Source organism: Gossypium arboreum, chromosome 4, assembly GCF_025698485.1.
Source record: "Gossypium arboreum isolate Shixiya-1 chromosome 4, ASM2569848v2, whole genome shotgun sequence".
Classification (NCBI taxonomy): Eukaryota; Viridiplantae; Streptophyta; class Magnoliopsida; order Malvales; family Malvaceae; genus Gossypium; species Gossypium arboreum.
The window spans coordinates 106,676,957-106,695,199 of NC_069073.1; the positions used below are offsets into that span (position 1 = coordinate 106,676,957).

At 32.5% G+C, this 18,243-nt stretch overlaps 1 protein-coding gene across 2 annotated transcripts; it reads left to right on the forward strand.

Annotated features, from left to right (window-relative positions):
- The first annotated feature begins 7,765 nt into the window (after positions 1–7,765).
- Positions 7,766–9,946, forward strand: LOC108457895 (NADPH-dependent aldo-keto reductase, chloroplastic-like). Of its 2 annotated transcripts, none has more exons than XM_017757096.2 (7): positions 7,766–8,075; positions 8,189–8,239; positions 8,433–8,509; positions 8,666–8,753; positions 8,832–9,107; positions 9,331–9,579; positions 9,689–9,946. In XM_017757096.2, exons 1-7 carry the CDS (start codon positions 7,947–7,949, stop codon positions 9,773–9,775), a joined length of 957 nt encoding a protein of 318 aa, XP_017612585.1. In that variant the 5' UTR covers positions 7,766–7,946; the 3' UTR covers positions 9,776–9,946. The 2 variants fall into 2 exon arrangements, with proteins under 2 accessions (XP_017612585.1, XP_052882412.1); XM_053026452.1 differs by having other exon boundaries at positions 7,945–8,075; positions 8,160–8,239.
- The last annotated feature ends 8,297 nt before the right edge of the window (positions 9,947–18,243 follow it).

Below are 18,243 nucleotides of genomic sequence, written 5' to 3' on the forward strand. Positions count from 1 at the left end.
AGGTGTTACATCTAATAAAGTGGGTGTCAACGATTAGTGTCCCAGCACCCAATTTTTTTTTAAAAAAATCTTTTACAAGGGTGCCGGCCATTAGTGTGCCAGCACCCAAAAAAAAAACTTCGAGTCCCGAAAGAAGTGGTGCCGGCCATCTATAACCCCTGACCATTTTTTTTATCTGATAAAGTAGGTGCTGGTCATCAATGTCCCAACACCCAAAAAATATTTTTTTTTATTTCAAAAAGTGGCGTCGACCACTTCTCTCCCCCAATCCATTTTTTTAAATACATGTATTAATGCATACCAATATGTTACATTTTGAAAAGAAAATACATAGGTGTCAACCACTTATGTCCCCTAACTCCAAAAAATATTTTTTTAAATTCTGACACAATCAGCAACAATGATTAAGCCAAAATATAAGGTGGTGCCGGTCATTGAAGTCCCCCAGCCCCATTTTACTATTCATTTCAGGTCATTTGGGTGATTCTTTTTAAACATGGGTCATTTCTGTAATTGTTTATTTTTTTCAAGTCATTTAAGTAAAATAAATTGTACATTGCTTTGAAATTTTCAAACAAATAATTAACTACAAAAATAACACAGGTTAAAAAATAATCATCAGAATGACCTAAAATGAACAGTAAACTTGGGTTGGGAAACTTAATGGCCGGCACCACTTAAAATTCTAACACAATCATTGTCTAATGATGGTATCAAAGGTTAAAAAAATATTTTTGGGCTGCTGGGCACTAGATGGCCTGCACCCATATATTTTTTTCAAACAATAGTATACTGGTATATATTTATACTAGCATTTCAAAAAAAAAAAAAAAAAATTGGCTGTTGGACAATAAATGGCCGGCACCACTTTTTTCCTATAATTTTTTTTTGTTAGGGGAAGTAAATAGCGGTACCCACTTTGTTGGGAACCAAAAATTTTGTTGGGTGCTAGGACAGTAATTAAAATAAAATAATTACTTAAAGGATAAATTATATTTAAAACAATAAATTTGAATTAAAAATAATTAATTAAATGATAAATTATATTTAAAAATAAATTTCAATTAAAATAAAATAATTTAAATAAAAATAATTAAGTATAGGATAAATTATATTTAAAGCAATAAATTTAAATTAAAAATAATTAATTAAATGATAAATTATATTTAAAACAATAAATTTCAATTAAAATAAAATTATTTAAATAAAAATAATTAAGTATAGGATAAATTATATTTAAAGCAATAAATTTAAATTAGAAATAATTAATTGAATGATAAATTAAATTTAAAATAATTAATAATAGGATAAATTATATTTAAAGTAATAAATCACTAAATTATATTATAATTATAGGATAAATTTAATGAAAGGCTAAATTAGATTTTAAGAAAAAAAAAAGGGTGTTTGGACGAGGCCACTAAATTGCCAGCTTTAGGCTAGCAAAAGGTGCCAGGCCTCAGCCTGTGAATAGCCGGGTTCAGGCCTGCTTGATCGGGCCTTGTCGGACCAGTTAAATGGCTGGCTTCATTGGCCCGTGTGAGGAGCGTTTTTTTGTTTCTTGAAAAATTGAGTGTCGGTCATCAGTGTGCTAGCACCTAAAAAAATTATTTTTTAAAGGAAAAAGTGGAGCCAACCATTTATTGTCCAGCACTTTTTTTTTTTGAAATACTAGTATAAATGTATACCAATATGTTACGATTTGAAAAAAATATATATGGGTGCCGACCATCTAGTGTCCAATACTCCAAAAAATATTTTTTTAACCCATGACAGAATTTGTGTCAAAACTTTAAGTGGTGCCGGTCATTAAATCCCCCCAACCCAAATTTACTATTCATTTTAGGTCATTAGAGTGATTATTTTTTAATATGGGTCATTTTTATAATTAATTATTTTTTGGTCATTTGGGTAAAATAACCCTCGATTTTTATTTTGTGCTTAGATTTTTTTTCCTTTTTTAAATTTAATTTTTAAGGGTTGATTTGGCTAGGGTTTCTAAGGATTCAAGTTAGGGTAAGTTTGAGTTGGTTTAAGCTAAAATTTTGAAAAACTGATTTTTCTATTTTTTTGGTCATTAACGATCCAACGGTTCGACATTCGAATCTAGCTCAATGGAATTCATTCTTAAAACAACTTAAATAATCTGATTGAGCTAGTGATCTATTTATTTTTTGGTTCAATCGATCTAATCGGTTGACCCAAACTGATTTAAACAACCATGATTTTAATTACTTATTTTTAATTATTTTTTTAAATTAGACTTATGATTACCAACTTAGCCTTGTAATTTTTTTTTTAAAAGCTCTAGTTTTATTTTAAACAAGCATTAGCTAGTTTTGTTGGAACAAATTTGAACATTGAATGGAACTTATGAAAAGTTTTTCATTTTTGTCTTAGGTGAAATCCAGAAATTTCAAAGGTGAGATCATGTGAATTTCAATCACTTGGTAATATTTGTAACACTCTTAACTTGTATCCGTCGCTAGAATAGGGTTACGGAGCATTACCAGACTTATTTCATAAATAATCATACAATTCACATACAATTTCCATTTCCAAATATAAATCATTCACAATCAATCATACAGTCCCTAATACGAGCTTATGAGGCCTAAATCATGTATTAGAAGTAGTTCAGGACTAAATTGATAACTCAAGAAATTTTTGGAACTTAGAAAAATTTTCAAAATACAAGGGACACACGCCTGTATTGCCTGGCCGTGTGAGACACACGCCCGTGTCACAGGCCATGTCCCAGCCCATGTCCGACCCCGTGTAACTCCTTGACTTGGGTCACACGACCAACCACACACCCGTGTGACTAGCCTCTGTACCCTTCGAAATGACCTCACATGCTCGTGTGCTAGGCCATGCCAAAACTATAGGGTATACTGACTTATATCACACGGCCAAGTCACATAGGCGTGTGACTTGGCCGTGTGGAGCATACTGACTTGGTTTCTAATTAAACACCAGGGGACACACGGCCGTGTCACTTGACCGTGTGTCACACACGGCTGAGACACACGCTTGTGTGGACAAAAATAGGCTATTTACTAAGCTATCTTTCTCACCCAAACTTTCAATCACCTACACAAATCAAATGGCAATAACATGGCATAAATAGGCATTCCAACCAATCTCAACCAAGCCTAATTTATGCTATTTCCATACCAAGAACTATACGACTCATCACATCATATTTTGCCTATTCAAATCATACTAAATTCACATTCACAAATCACTTAACTAGTTAACTTCATATATACACTTTCTTACCCCAAATCACATACATACCAAATCTCAAAATTTCAACCATATGATACTCAAAATATCAATCCACAACAAGCATTACATCGCCATTATGAACCACATAAAAAAATGCCATATGCACATATATATACACATCACCAAGCATGCCAAAGTAAGCCAAATTACATGGCTAAACACATAACCAGCGATACATCATTTACAAGCCAAATCAAATGGCTAAATCCATTACTAACATATATACCAAAATGACCATAACTCCTATACATGCCATATAACCAAATACATAAGTTCAAAAGTACCATAGTGATAGCTTGATAGTGTGATGAGATCTTCGACGACACCCAAATCCAAGCAAGCTTCGATAATCACTATAAAACACGAAAAAATAAACAAAGCTATAAAGCTTAGCAAGTTCGTATAGCAATAAACTCAACTTATCATACATACACAATTTAAGTAATTAAACATATCATAATATAATTCATATTGATCCACAAACCTATCACATATTCATTCACAAGGTTAGATATGAAATTCACAAGTTTCTTTGATTTAAAGCTTGTACTGTTTATGTACATACCTGTATCAACTCGTATCAATCTCATACTCATCCATATCTTTGATATACCCGTTGAACCATTTGGAACATTGGGTCTCTTGGTTCTTTTTTGTAACACCCCTAACTCGTATCCGTCGTCGGACTAGGGTCATGAGGCATTACCGAATAAAAAGCACAAATCCGAACATTTAATATTCACTCAAGTCAAACTCATTTATAATTAAAAATATATACATATCACAATTCAGAACATACATTGATTTATATCTTACATAAACAAGTCACAACCAAATTCAACGTATTGCCTACTGCATATAATGCATTTATATACACAGCATTAACTATTACAAACATGATCAAACATACTTCTAGTACCACCATTGTAATTATGTACAGCCACCAAATCACATACACATTTTTATAACTTAATAATCCATAATACATATCTTAAACCACATACATATGCGGCTTAGGTCATAGTCAATTTGAACTTGCATGCTTTACAGTTTAAATACTAATCGAAACATTCAAATGACATATAAACATGTCTTAACTTAATTCATAAATGAACACCAAAATTTCTATCACTCATGTATCTTTCTCTTTACCTATTAATTCAATTACAAGACCAAACATTTACATACAACCTAATCAATATAAATATGTACATATGCATGATATGCTTTTACCCTAAAGCCGAAACCACACTTTACATTTGAGCACCAAAAGTATGTATACCAAACAGACAACCAAAATATTCAAGAAACACATGCATTATTTACCATATAATCACCGAATTAATCAAATTAAATCATAAACACCTATCACTTAAATTATAATCCAATCCATATTATCCATCACAACTAATTAACACACCAAAAACATATTATAATATTTTACTTTCATAGCCAAATCTTGCTACCTAAAATCACATACATATTCCAAAACTTTCATCATCAAGTACCAATGAACATGTTCATTAAACGTTTTTACTAAGAACTTTCAAGATCAAATTTAAACATAATAAGCAAGCCATTTTCAAACATATAGTGCTTAATACATATTTTATACATTCATGGCACATAGCAAATTAATCAAAATGGACTTGAAACATTATCATACTAGAACCGAATTCAAGCTTAGAATTAAGCCATTTTCGCATGGCTTTTATACAAAACCAACATTCAGCATTTTTAAATTATGTTCCAACCTATACATGCCATAATTCCATAATGCATTATATCAAATACTGAAAACGGCCGATAGTGTGATAGACTTTGCTGACGATCCCCGAGCTTGTAACTTGAATCCAAAATCTATAAAACAAAGAAAAATATATATACACAAAGTAAGCTAACTTAGCTTAGTAAGCCTTAAGCAAATTAAACAATTAAGGTACACCAACATCTCAATATTAAATCATTTCAATCAAATAATTCAAATTATACATTTGTAATCACATTCAACCTCAAACTTTTAATTCCATTCATATATAACTTATACTTTCATAGAATATTTTCTCCTTGGCTGAATGCTCTTATAATCAAAGCAACTAATTATCATTCAACCTTCAAATTTTCATTTTACGCGATTAAGACCTTTTATTTAATCGGACACTCAAACGACAAAATTAAATTACGAAAATTTCACAGGCATAAACTTACACAAAATAAACACAAAAAATAATTTTAAAATATTTTTCTGACTAGGATTCGTGGTCCCGAAACCATCGTTTCGATTAGGGTCTAAATCGAGCTGTTACATTTTCCTAGTAGTTTGAGGCATCAAATTGGAAAGATGTACATTATCATCATCATCATCAAGGGCAAAGCTAGAACAATCTTTTAGGGGGGCCAAATGAAATTTTAATTTTTTATAGTCTATATCTTTATAATTTTTAAAGGATTAAATCAAATTTTTATAATTTTAGGGGGGAAAGTACAATTTTACCTTTACTAATTTAAAATTTAAAAAAAAAGGACTTAAATAACAATTTTACATTTTAGGGGGGCCAGGGCCTATGCCAGCCCCCTCTAGATTCGCCACTGATCATCAACATGTGCTTTTCCTTTACCCTTATCAGAAACTTTCTTCTTTTCATTAGCTCCTTCAATAACCTTAATTAGTAATAGCAACCAAAGTTACATGTTAAGATGTAATACCGTCCGATCTCTCTCTTTGTCACCATATGAAAATCCTTGAAACTTTGGATCACTATTAGTAATTCCAATCACTATATAAACTCTTACTGATGTGGTCAACGGCCAAATCTTAAACATTTTGGGGTTCTTTCTTTATCAACCTATCTATCTCCTCTATAGTCTTTCTATTCATTTCCTATAAGGATTCTAGGGCATTAAATGCCACATATTAATCCTCAATTTCATCTTAAGACTTTGATTGAGTGAAAATTTTTAATTAAGGCTTAATTGATTTTTTAAAATTATTTTAGGTCTTTTTTAGCATTTAAGCCTACTTCTTACAAATAATTCATGACTTTTTTTTTTATCAGAAAATAATTCATGACTTAAACTATAGTTTAAGGGGCACTTATGGCATTCACTTAAAAACTAAGATTGATTTAGAATTTGTTTTATATAATTGTAGGTTAAAGTAAATTTAGATTATTTTCGAACTTCTTGATTAGCAAACTTTAAAAATTTCGAGTTTAAGTTATATCAAATGTTAATATTTTCAATTTTATAAATTGTTTATACCTTTTTTTTTAATATTTAGCAATTTCTAAGTTCAAACTAAAGTTTAGGTAATCTTTTTTTCTTCTTTATATTGAAGTTATTGAAAGGAGGACAACTCCATCAAGAGAAGCCTGCAAAGCATCATTTGCCAGAAACCAACGAACCCCTTAATGGGTTGGAGTACCCCCGGTGGGGGCTTGGTCTCCCAACTTTGTTGAGAATTTGAGTGTCTAAAGAGGCAATAATTTCATAGGGAGGGAACGCTACGGGTGCTTGAGAAGGTGAAGTTCAAGTGGTAGCATATTTACCCAACAATGCCCTATATGCTATAGGGTATGATGTTTCTTTGGAGGGTGACCATGCATAACACGCATAGTTTGTCTTCTCAAGCACTTGACGAGATGCTTCCACTTTGTGAATCTGCCATCCCTTTGAGCACTTAAACTCTTAGCAGAGTTGTAAAACAAAACTCCAATGGGGAGAAAACCAATTCATTGAGGAGACCTCAACAAAATTGTTTTAGGTTTAAACTCAATCGCCTACAACTTAAGTTTAGACAATAAAGAGTTCTTAGTTATTTAATTTCTATATTTTTAAAAAATAATTTTAGCCTTCGATTTAATTTGTCACTTTTTTTTAGCCCTTAAACTTGTTTTGTTTATCAAATCACTCCAAAATTAATAGAAAATTTAACATTTGTATACAAGTGGATTGCCACATGAATGCCAAATCAACAATTAATTAATATTTAAAATTTAAAATATAAAAAAATTAATTTGTTTTAGAAAATTACAAATTATTAAAATATTTTTAAATTAAAAAATTAATTAATTGCCAACGTTAATGTGTATGTCATGTTAGCAAAGTTAACAAATGATAACTTGTCCATCTATTTTGGAGTAATTTAACAAACAATACAAATTTAAGTGTTAAAAGAGATAAAATTAAATGAATGACTAAAATGACTTTTTAGAGAAAAATCATTAGGCCTCATTTTTTTAATAAATAACTTGAAATTTTAAGTAAATTTTTTTATTGTATCAATTTTCTTTGGGACGAAAATAATAAGAAAATGATTTTTTAAATTATGAATATGAACACCATGAAATTCTTTTGTTCGTAAAAGAAGACACTTAAGTTTGAGATATTTTTCCTTGAAAACAAAATGGTCGTGACTTGATTCTTTAAATTCTTTTCTTGATAAATAGTGTCACTTGATAGCATAGGATAGGCACACGCGTCAAATGATGCCATTTTTAGTACCATTAAAGCTAGATACAATGTTAATAGACGTACCAAAATAGGCAATTATCAACCCCGTTACGTTTCTGATACTAGAACATGTTTTTTCTCCTTTACTGATCATTTCCGCAGCTCTCTTTTACTTTAAACAACAGTCCATTCATCGGTTCTCTATGAACAAAATGGCTCAGGCAATCCGATACTTTGAGCTGAACACCGGAGCTAAGATCCCCTCTGTAGGACTCGGAACCTGGCAGGCTTCTCCTGGCGTAGTTGGCGCTGCTGTTGCTGCTGCTATCAAGGTATTTTTATTTATTATATATATATATATATATATTTTTTTCTGGATAATTTTGTAGGAACTGAAGCTGTGGTGTCTTTTTTAGGTTGACTGCTTATCTTTCTGTATATGCAGATCGGGTATCGGCATATTGATTGTGCTCAAGCCTATGACAATGAAAAAGAGGTAATGACCTTTGCTGCAATTCCTTTTCCGGGTTGAATTTTCAACTTCTTTTAATAGTCAAATTCGTATAATTCATTTATTTGTATCTTTTGCTGTAGAATTTATGTTCGGCATGCTTTTGATGCTTTGATTTCGATGATGATTATAATAAGAAAGGAATTTACTGATATCCCCATAATTTTGGTTGATCTAGATTGGTTCTGTTCTGAAAAAATTGTTTGAAGATGGTGTTGTGCGACGTGAAGATCTTTGGATAACCTCCAAACTCTGGTTTGCCTCAATCTCAAAACCCTTTTCCAAGTGTTTTACATATACCATACACGAATAAGCCACTTCAAAATTGAATTCTGTTTAGGATACTACAAGTTTTATCTTGTTTTTGAGGCATGTTATATGGATCTGCCGATGATTTAAAACTTTCTGCAGGTGCACTAATCATGCACCGGAAGATGTACCGGTGGCGTTAAATAACACCTTACAAGACTTGCAGCTGGACTATCTAGATCTCTATCTGGTATTTACCATTTTTCTTCCATTTTGGCCTAACATAAGCAAATGTTGAATTGATTATTTGATTGTTTAATGCTTGAAGATTCATTGGCCTGCCAGCATGAAGAAGGGTTCAGTTGGTTTTAAGCCTGAGAACCTGACCAAGCCTGACATTCCTAGTACATGGAAAGCGATCGAGGCACTATACGACTCTGGAAAAGCTCGAGCTATTGGAGTAAGCAATTTCTCGTCTAAGAAGCTAGGAGATCTGCTGCAGGTAGCTCGTGTTCCTCCTGCTGTTCTGCAAGTGGAATGCCATCCTGTCTGGCAGCAGCCTAAGCTACATGCATTCTGTGAATCCAAGGGAATTCATATAACTGTGAGTACGCATATGCCAGCACAAAAGCAACAAACACCGATTGGTGCTCAAATTCACAATTATTTTTGTGATGCCTGCTTCTACAATTGTACTAGATAAGTCCAACCATCTAAAATAAAATTAAAGATGAATGTAAAGGAAAAGCTATGTGTTTATGTTTATTGGTTCTCAAACACTCATCATTTCTAGCATATGACCAGTGAGTTGCTTCTCATTGTTTCAGGGATACTCACCATTGGGTTCCCCAGGCACCGGAACCATCAAGAAAGAAGTCCTCAAGCATCCAGTTCTGAATATGGTAGCAGAGAAATTGGGCAAGTCTCCTGCTCAGGTAGCTCTTCGTTGGGGGCTACAGATGGGTCACAGTGTTTTGCCTAAGAGTACAAATGAAACAAGGATCAAAGAGAACTTTGATGTTTTTGATTGGTCCATACCTGAAGAATTGTTTCCCAAGTTTGCTGAAATTGAGCAGGTAAGTTTCTTACCCTCTTTTCGTGGCCGGATTACTTTAGTGTCTGATTCAAAATATGTGGGGTTCGGGTGTAGTTTGGATTATGTATTGCTTGTTTTATGTCTTCCAGGAGAGGCTGATCAGAGGCAGCGGATTCGTTCATGACACATTTGGGGCATACAGGACCTTTGAGGAGCTATGGGATGGTGAGATTTGAACATACACCAAAACTATAAGGTCTAAGCAATTATATATGCCTATATATATATGTATGCCCACCAACAATGCTTTTAAATGTTTGGGAAGATATTGCCATGGCTCTTGTAAAGCAGTCCTTTGCTATTTAAGTATGCTATATGATCTTTGGATGTAGTTATGGTGACTATAACTTTATGGTATGTAATAATATTAGAAACTCATTGTTGGCTTCTAACAGGAAAAAAAAAAGTATCTATGATGATAGGATTATGCAGTAAATCTAAATATGATCAAATGGATGGTGTAACACGAAGCCCTGCATAGGCCGGCACTAAAATCCTGGACCAGGGATCTCTTTCATTATAATTGCATTTTAAGTGGGCTCAGCAAAAGTCAAGTCTATTGGAAAAATAATTTTTTTTTTTAATTTTGAGTTAATTGAATTTAATTATTTGATTTTTCTCATATCAATTTGAATAAGTAATTTGGGAGTTAGAAATATATTTTCGTTTAGAAGAAAGATAATGAATGTTTTTTTTATCTTAATCCTGATGGTAATGGAAAGAAATATTTTTTTGTTTTTCAGAATATTTTCAGTTGAGGTAAATTCTCTGACTATTGCAGAATATTAATCATTTACTATTTTTGGAAATTGACATTGCTATTTTACCATTTTCTCCTTCAGAAAACAATATAAATAGTAGATCACTATTCTCATTTTTTAACAACAACAAGCAATCTTTTCTCCCACAACTCGTCTATTTCTTTCAGAGCTTTTGTTTTTTGGTTCTGATTCCTTTGCGAGAAGAGCAATACCAATTGTCTTGAGTGTACAAATATTGAAGTACTGTGTTAACCTTGGAGGCAACATTCACTACTCAATTACACCGATCAGGACGGATTTGCTTCTAAGGCAGTGATTATCCCACAACACAGTGATTCTTTTATTATTTAGGCTCAATTGTTTTTTTCTTGTCAGCATTTATATTTCTAACAATTTAGAAGCAAGGCCCCAACTACTGTTTAAACATATCTGTCACAATGAACAAGTTCATAATCGGCTACGAACAATGAAGATGACATTTTGAACCAGATTCTTAGCGCCCACAGAATATGTGACCTTACTATTACTCGGGTAAATAGTAGTCATCTTCTTCCAATGCTCACCATGATAGGGGAGGAAAAATACATCGAAGTCAGTCCATTGATTAGCGTATGCAGAACGATATGACATCTTCTACTCCTGAAAAATTGTACCAACAACAATAGAGGAAAAACAACGTATAAGATTCTGATTTTTTCTTTCTTTCAGTATTTTTTGGGGGTACAATTGTAGTGATATATTGTGCTATTAAATTAAATTGGAGGGAGATTCTGTCTAGTAGATTACGTTTTAAGCGGGACCGTCTATGACCCCTCTAATCTTTCTTTGGAATTGAACCTAGTGTGGTTTTTTAATACAATAATTTATTCTCTTTTACCTTATTCAGACAACAAGCAATATTAAAGCTGAAGGTTACTCAAAGTATGCTCTGTGGTTGTGGTTTGAATTGATCTTCCATATAAGAAATATTTCATTGGGCATATTGAAAAACTATGGTTGCCATGGTGGACAATCCAAGAGCTCCAACATTGTCCATGTGTGCGAGGCCAACGTTGGCAAATACGAGATTGGTGGTGGAGATCTTCGATGGGACGGGTCATTTCGGTATGTGACAAAGTGAAGTGTGCTCTTGAGGAAATTGAGTTCTAGGGTACCTGAGTAGTGCAAGAATGCGCTTAAGTAGTGTTAGAGCAGTTGCAAACTCCATCTGTGTTAGCCAGTAGGCCATTGCGTTCAAGATAGGCTTAGAAGGCCTAGCGAGATTAAGTGGTCAGAGGACCACTTGAGATTGTGGCATGATAAGCCAATCTTGTATTTTGTGTTGTGCAAGTCAGCGAACCTACTAAGTTGAGCAAGACAGAAGTAAGACTTGAGTTCGAGTTAGACGAAGGAGCATGAGTGAGTTGTTGGGTCCTTGTTTTTTGGATAAAACTTACAATACCCTTATCCATGATGCACTACTAATACATGAGATTTGTGGACTTAGTCCAAAGTATCACCGAGTTTTGAGCTAGAGAAGACTAGAGAAACATAGTTCGAGAGCTTGAATAAGAGAACAAATGGGGGATGTCTTGTTCATGCAACCTATAAGATTGTGTAGAGAAATGAGTGGCATGCCAGAGTTTACGTGTATGAGCTTCAAAGTCTGAGATTGAGATTGAGCTAGTACAGTAGTGTTGCATGTGTTACGGTTAACCAAGATTGCCACCCAATGGGGTGACTATAGAGAGGTCGAAAAGGCCTAAGTTGGGGATGACCAATGTGTCTAAATTTCCCATGTTGAGAACCTTAGTGTTGGTGTCGTAAAGGGCAATTGGCATAAACTACGTCCAGGGGGACGCATCTAGTGGGATGCCGCAAGAGTGCAGTTGGTGCCACATCTAGAAGGATGCGTTTTTTAGTATCAAAGACATGGTAATATTCATTCGACAAAGGGTCATACCATTAAAGGTTCTTCAAGGTTATAATTTGATGATTATGTATTGTGGCATTGAGTTTGAGTGTTCGTTAGATGAATGAGAATAGACAAGACTACATTAGCGATTGAGATAAGACCAAATTTGAGTCTATGTCCAATGTGCATTGACTGGATCATAACCTTAGGCATTGAAGGCCCAAGATCAACTTGAGACTGAAATGTCAACTTGATGCAACAAGGTTACTAAAGTTGTGCCAATTGCAGTGGTAATTTAAGTACATTTCGACACTTAACGAGCTTGTTTTCTAGGAATTTCATAATTAATTACTGCATCTTTAGTATTAGTATCCTAGGATTTAATTATTAGTAAAATAAGTGTTTTTACGCATTTTCTGATGTTTCGATGACCTGTAAGGCCAACTCAAGCCTAGGGAAGTACTAATGGGCTAATTGAGTGTGTAGGTGCCAATTCAGGCCCAAGGATACAAGGAACAATGATCGGGTTACGAAAGAAAGGAAGTCGTGTTGCAACACAGGAAGGAAGTCGTGTTGCAACACAGGACGATGAAGCTACTAAGGCTGAAAAAGACACAACGTCGCGACATGCGCTTTTGGACGTCGCGATGACGCGACATAGCATGGAAGAAATGTGGTTGATTCCTTGGACAATAATTTTGGGATATTTTCTTATTTGGACCCCAAGCATTTCTTAGAATATTGCATTAATTAGAATCCCAAAGTGTATCTAGGTTAAGTGGTTACCAAATAGCTTGTAGCCTATATAAGTCACCTTAGGGTCACTAGAATTGATATGCAGAGTTAGACTTAAACAGTTTTCTTTAGTTTTCATTTGTATTTTCTTTTTATGTTTGTTTAATCAGAATTATTCCTATTTCGATGTGAAGACAACAGCGAGCAAAGATTGCTTTAGATCCGCGCATCAATATATTATCAATGAACATTCTTTCTACTATTTTATTTCATTCTTTTATTTATATTTAGTTACCTGATCAATTAATCGTTGTATGAATATTAGAATAATTTCTTTCGCTTTGTTCATATCTTGCATGATTCGCTTATTGAACTGATTAATTAATTAAGTTGATTAATTAATGAAAAAATAAGGGTTTATTATAGAATTAGTTTATATAAATTATGTATTCTTAAACCCTAGGCTTAACACTCTAAGAAGTAATCAAAGGTTAAACGAGGTCGAGAGACAAGTTTGCCGACTAAATCATAATTTATCTCGATGGAGAAAGTGAGATCAAAAGATAAGCGAGTATCTGTATATTAATTAATTAGTAGATGCCGAGAGGTAATACTAGTTAATTAATAGCTAATTCATATTAAAACTTTAATTAGGAATTTAATCGATCATAGGCTAGAAGCTTGTTGTTGACACTAGAAACAAGAAATTTCAATAGGTTAATTTAAGTTAAGTAATTTAATTAGTTTACTTAATATTTTAATTTGGATTCACACTACTAATTCGGGACTCGATTAGATACTTTTTTTGTAATTAATTTAATAATAATTTCTCCAATCTGAAATTCCTTAGTTACGATCCTCGAAATACTTACCAAGCGTTTCATTATAAACAAAACTATATTACAATTTGACATGTGTGCTTTCAAATACCGCACTTAAATATTTACATTTTTATTTGCACATTTTTACTTTAAACATTCACACGTTTGGAGGCGGCCACCGATGTATATTGGCTAAAACTTGTTGATTTATCGTGGAATATCAATTGAATCTGAGATTAGTCGTATGTCATGAGTTAACCCCTATCTTAATAGGTTCAAGATTCATTCACTTGTTAAATAAAAAAATCAGTTATTTCACTACGTACTAGTTCAAATCCACAAATATTAGTGCTTAAGCGGCTAATTTTGATGCTTCTCTTCTTACGTTTTACATTTTCTCATGTTTACAAAATTTTTAATTTCTTTGCGTAAGTGGAGAAATGTTGGTAATGCAAAGAAATAATTTTTTTTCGAATGGTACACGAGGGTTCACAATGAATCTCATCATGTTCCCAATGATACATGTAGTAATTTCTTTGCATGGTGCTCCAATGCCTTTCAAATTTAAAGTGCATGCTCCTGCGTGAATCTCAACATTCACTTGTTTTGATTCTACATATGGATCATTTTGAATTAAAAGAAAACTTTTTGGTGGCATATTCACCTTATGTATAATATCTTCACTCTCAACAATCACTTATAAGTCCATATAACATAAAAAAAAAAAGCAAGATGCCCGTGATGTGTAAGTTGAATTTTACAACCCGAATAACAAAATGATGGAAATACCCCATTAAGTCTCTGACAATTTCAAAATTGTGCAATTTGGTCTCTCTAAAAAACAATTAAACAAAAAAATGATCTTCAAAATTCAAAAAATTTATAAAATATTTTTCCAAAATTTTATAAACATATATTCAAGAATTAAAATTACTAAAAATCTTAAAAATATTAAAATCCTAAATTAATTTTTTTAAATTCCGAATGATAAAATTGAGGCCTTAAATAAGTAAATTATCAAACTAGGCTTATCATATTGATTATCTTTTTTTACGTGGTATTTATGTTTTTAACTTGGAATTTAGTCATATTGTCAATAAGATTTATGATTACTTTAATCTTTTTAATTTAACTCGAATAAATTTATTTGATTTGACTCAAATCTCATTTTACCCAACTCGATTCAGAAAATTTCAAATCGGGTTAGAATGATGAAATAGAACTTGTAACTTATTATCTTGGATTTTTTTTACTTGGTTCGATTCAATTTGATCAATGCTCACCCCAAATTTTAAGTACCAATTGATTCAAGTGTTCCACACTCACTCTTTATCCGAGAAGCTTTGGCATCCGAACACCTTTTTAAAGTGATACAACTTGGTTCTTTTTTTTTCTTTTTTCTTTTTTTTTTTTGATTCATATTAATTTCAGAATTTAACAGTTTGGTCTTTGTTATTGGATTCATTTATACTATAATGATTTAACACTCTAATATCATATAATATCATGGTTACGAAATAAAGAAATATGTATAAAAATCTAAAAGTAAAAATTTATTTATATATATTTTTGAAAATTTTACAACCTTCGACACGATTCAAGTTCAAGATCAAATTGGAAAAACAATCAAATGTTGAGACTATTGTAGAAAAAAATTCAATATCAATTTGAAAGAAATTTACCAATAATTGAATGACTATCAATATAAATTACTAAAAATAAAAAAAATTTAGTAGCGTCTATATCCAATAATTTGAATAAATCAATTTTCATATACTTGTTTTAAAATATTAATTTTAATTCCAACTCAAAATTTTGATTTCCTCAAATTAAGCTTAAATATGATGCAATTTGTTTGACGGAAAAAAATCTAATTTAATTTGAGCATAGAAGGCAATAAGTGAAACTTTTTAGATCTTAACCTTAGTTGAAATTATTTGACCTCAAAATAACCAAAATTTAAAACCATTTAAATTTAAAACGATTTGGATAATTGAGCCAAAAGTGACATGAACTCAAAATTATACAAACCAATAATGATCCAACAAAATCTAATTAAACTTTAGCTTGATGGCAATATTGAAGCCCTAACAATTTTTTAGATTTTCAATTTGAAATTTTCTCTCAAATTTACCTTGGTTAGTTAGTTAACTTATTCAATTCAATATGGTAATGATTGATTCTATTATAATTGTTAAAATTTTAAAAAAAATTCAAATTTCAAATCCAAAATAATTTATGTAACACCCCTCACCGTCTCTATCATCAGATTAGAGTTACAGAATACTACAACACATAATAGAACAAAATCATGCTATATCAATTCAAATTTCTCTAATTGATAATCATTCATCAATCATATAGTCAAAAACATGTTATTCATGCATTATCAATGCTAAATTGAGCCAACGGAAGCTCTAAAATAATCCTGAACAAAACAAAGATTAATTTGAAACATTTTAGAAAATTGTGGCAAAAATGCAAAACAACGGTCACACAGCCTGTAACACCCCGTACCCGAGACCGTTTCCGGATTCGAACACGAGGTGCTAACAGACTTAATTCATTTATTTGCACAGTCCATTTTAAAATTTCCAGACAAGCTGGCTAACTGCGTCACTGTCATCTTAAAAATCATATCTCGAGTTCCAAAACTCGAAAACCAGTTCCGTAAATTTTTCCTGAAACTAGACTCATATGTCAATCTACAAATTGTTTTCTAGAATTTTTGGTTGATTGAATTAGTACATTTTATTAGTTAAAGTCTCCCCTGTTTCAGGGTTCGACTACTCTGACCTTCATGCATTACGACTTAGATATCTCCCTGTACAGGGCTTCAATGCTTATGCCGTTTGTTTCTAAAGAAACTAGACTCGAAAAGGAATCTGTACATATAGGGCATGACTTCTAATTATCTCTGGTTAATTTATAGTGAATTTCCAAAGTCGGAACAGGGGATCCAGAAATCGCTCTGGCCCTGTTTCACGAAAACTTAAACATCTCATAAAATACGGCTCATATGATCGTTTCGTTACTTTCATATGAAACTAGATTCATCAAGGTTCAATTACAGAATTTTTTCACTATTTAATTCCATTCCTACTATTTTTAGTGATTTTTCAAATCCACATCACTGCTGCTGTCAGTATCTATTTTTAAGGTAAACTTTACCTATTTCATGGTTTTCCATGGATCAACTAAAATTTTGTCATACATAGCACCAAAATGATCGTGATTAACCATTCCAATGGCTAATCGTTACCAACATTTCCATAACACTCCATGAACAACATACAAAATGATTATAACGCTATGCTCAAAATATATATAAGCCATTTTCGCATGGCTATCCAAATATATACATTACCGAAAGGTACATGACCAACAACAAAAGGGTAGTCCTATACATGCCATTTTCAGAGTTCAACTAAAAGAGTACCAAAAGGGCTTTGATAGTGTGGATGACTTCGACTTTGACACTCCCGAATCCGATAACTGACGAACCAAAATCTATAAAACAAAGAGTCAAAGAAACGGAATAAGCATTTAATGCTTAGTAAGTTTTGAGTAATGAAATCATGCAAAACTGAAGTATAGCATTCATATGACTAAACGAATAATTTCATATACACATATTCTCACAATCGTACCTACTTCACATTTCCAACCCTTATATTCATACATAAGGAATCAACTTGACTAAAGGCCGGAAGCTTGTTAATCGATTGAGCGAATACTATTTAAAAGGAATCAATTATTCCAATGCATATACAAAACATACCTCATCGTTGGGGTTTTACGAGCGTATCAATTGAAATTATTACAGCAAGATTGCTCATTCCCAAACCAAGTACCTTTGGGATTTAGCCGGATATAGCTACTCGCTCAAATGCCTTCGGGACTTAGCCCGGTTATAGTAACTCGCACAAATGCCTTCAGGACTTGGCCCGGATATAGTAACTCGCACAAATGCCTTCGGGACTTAGCCCGGATATAGTAACTCGCACAAATGCCTTCGGGGCTTAGCCCTGAATTAGGCACTAGCACAAACGCCTTCGGGACTTAGCCCGGTTATCATCCGAATATTCATGCACATATCAATAAATCACGACACATCTATATTTCATTTCCATAACTAGAATTCCAACACAAGTCACTTATCAAGCATTATCATTTTCAGCTCAATAGCTACATACAAAGAGCATGATTTTGATTTGCTTATAACATGATCTAATCGAATCATAATCTAAGTTCCATTACTCGAAAACTTACCTCGAATGTTGTCGAACGATTTCAACGGCTATTCGATCACCTTTTCCTTTCCTTTATCGGATTTAGTTCCCCTTTGCTCTTGAGCTTAATTTAACAAATAAATTGATTTAATCATTTTGAACATCAAAGAGAAATTTAAGGTACTTAGCCCATATATATTA

Excerpts from the sequence above, each read along its gene's own strand:
- LOC108457895 (XM_017757096.2), top strand. The coding sequence starts at position 7,947 with ATGAACAAAATGGCTCAGGCAATCCGATACTTTGAGCTGAACACCGGA. Across the intron at positions 9,108-9,330 it reads CCAAGGGAATTCATATAACT|GGATACTCACCATTGGGTTC; the intron begins GTGAGTACGCAT and ends TCATTGTTTCAG. Across the intron at positions 9,580-9,688 it reads AGTTTGCTGAAATTGAGCAG|GAGAGGCTGATCAGAGGCAG; the intron begins GTAAGTTTCTTA and ends TATGTCTTCCAG.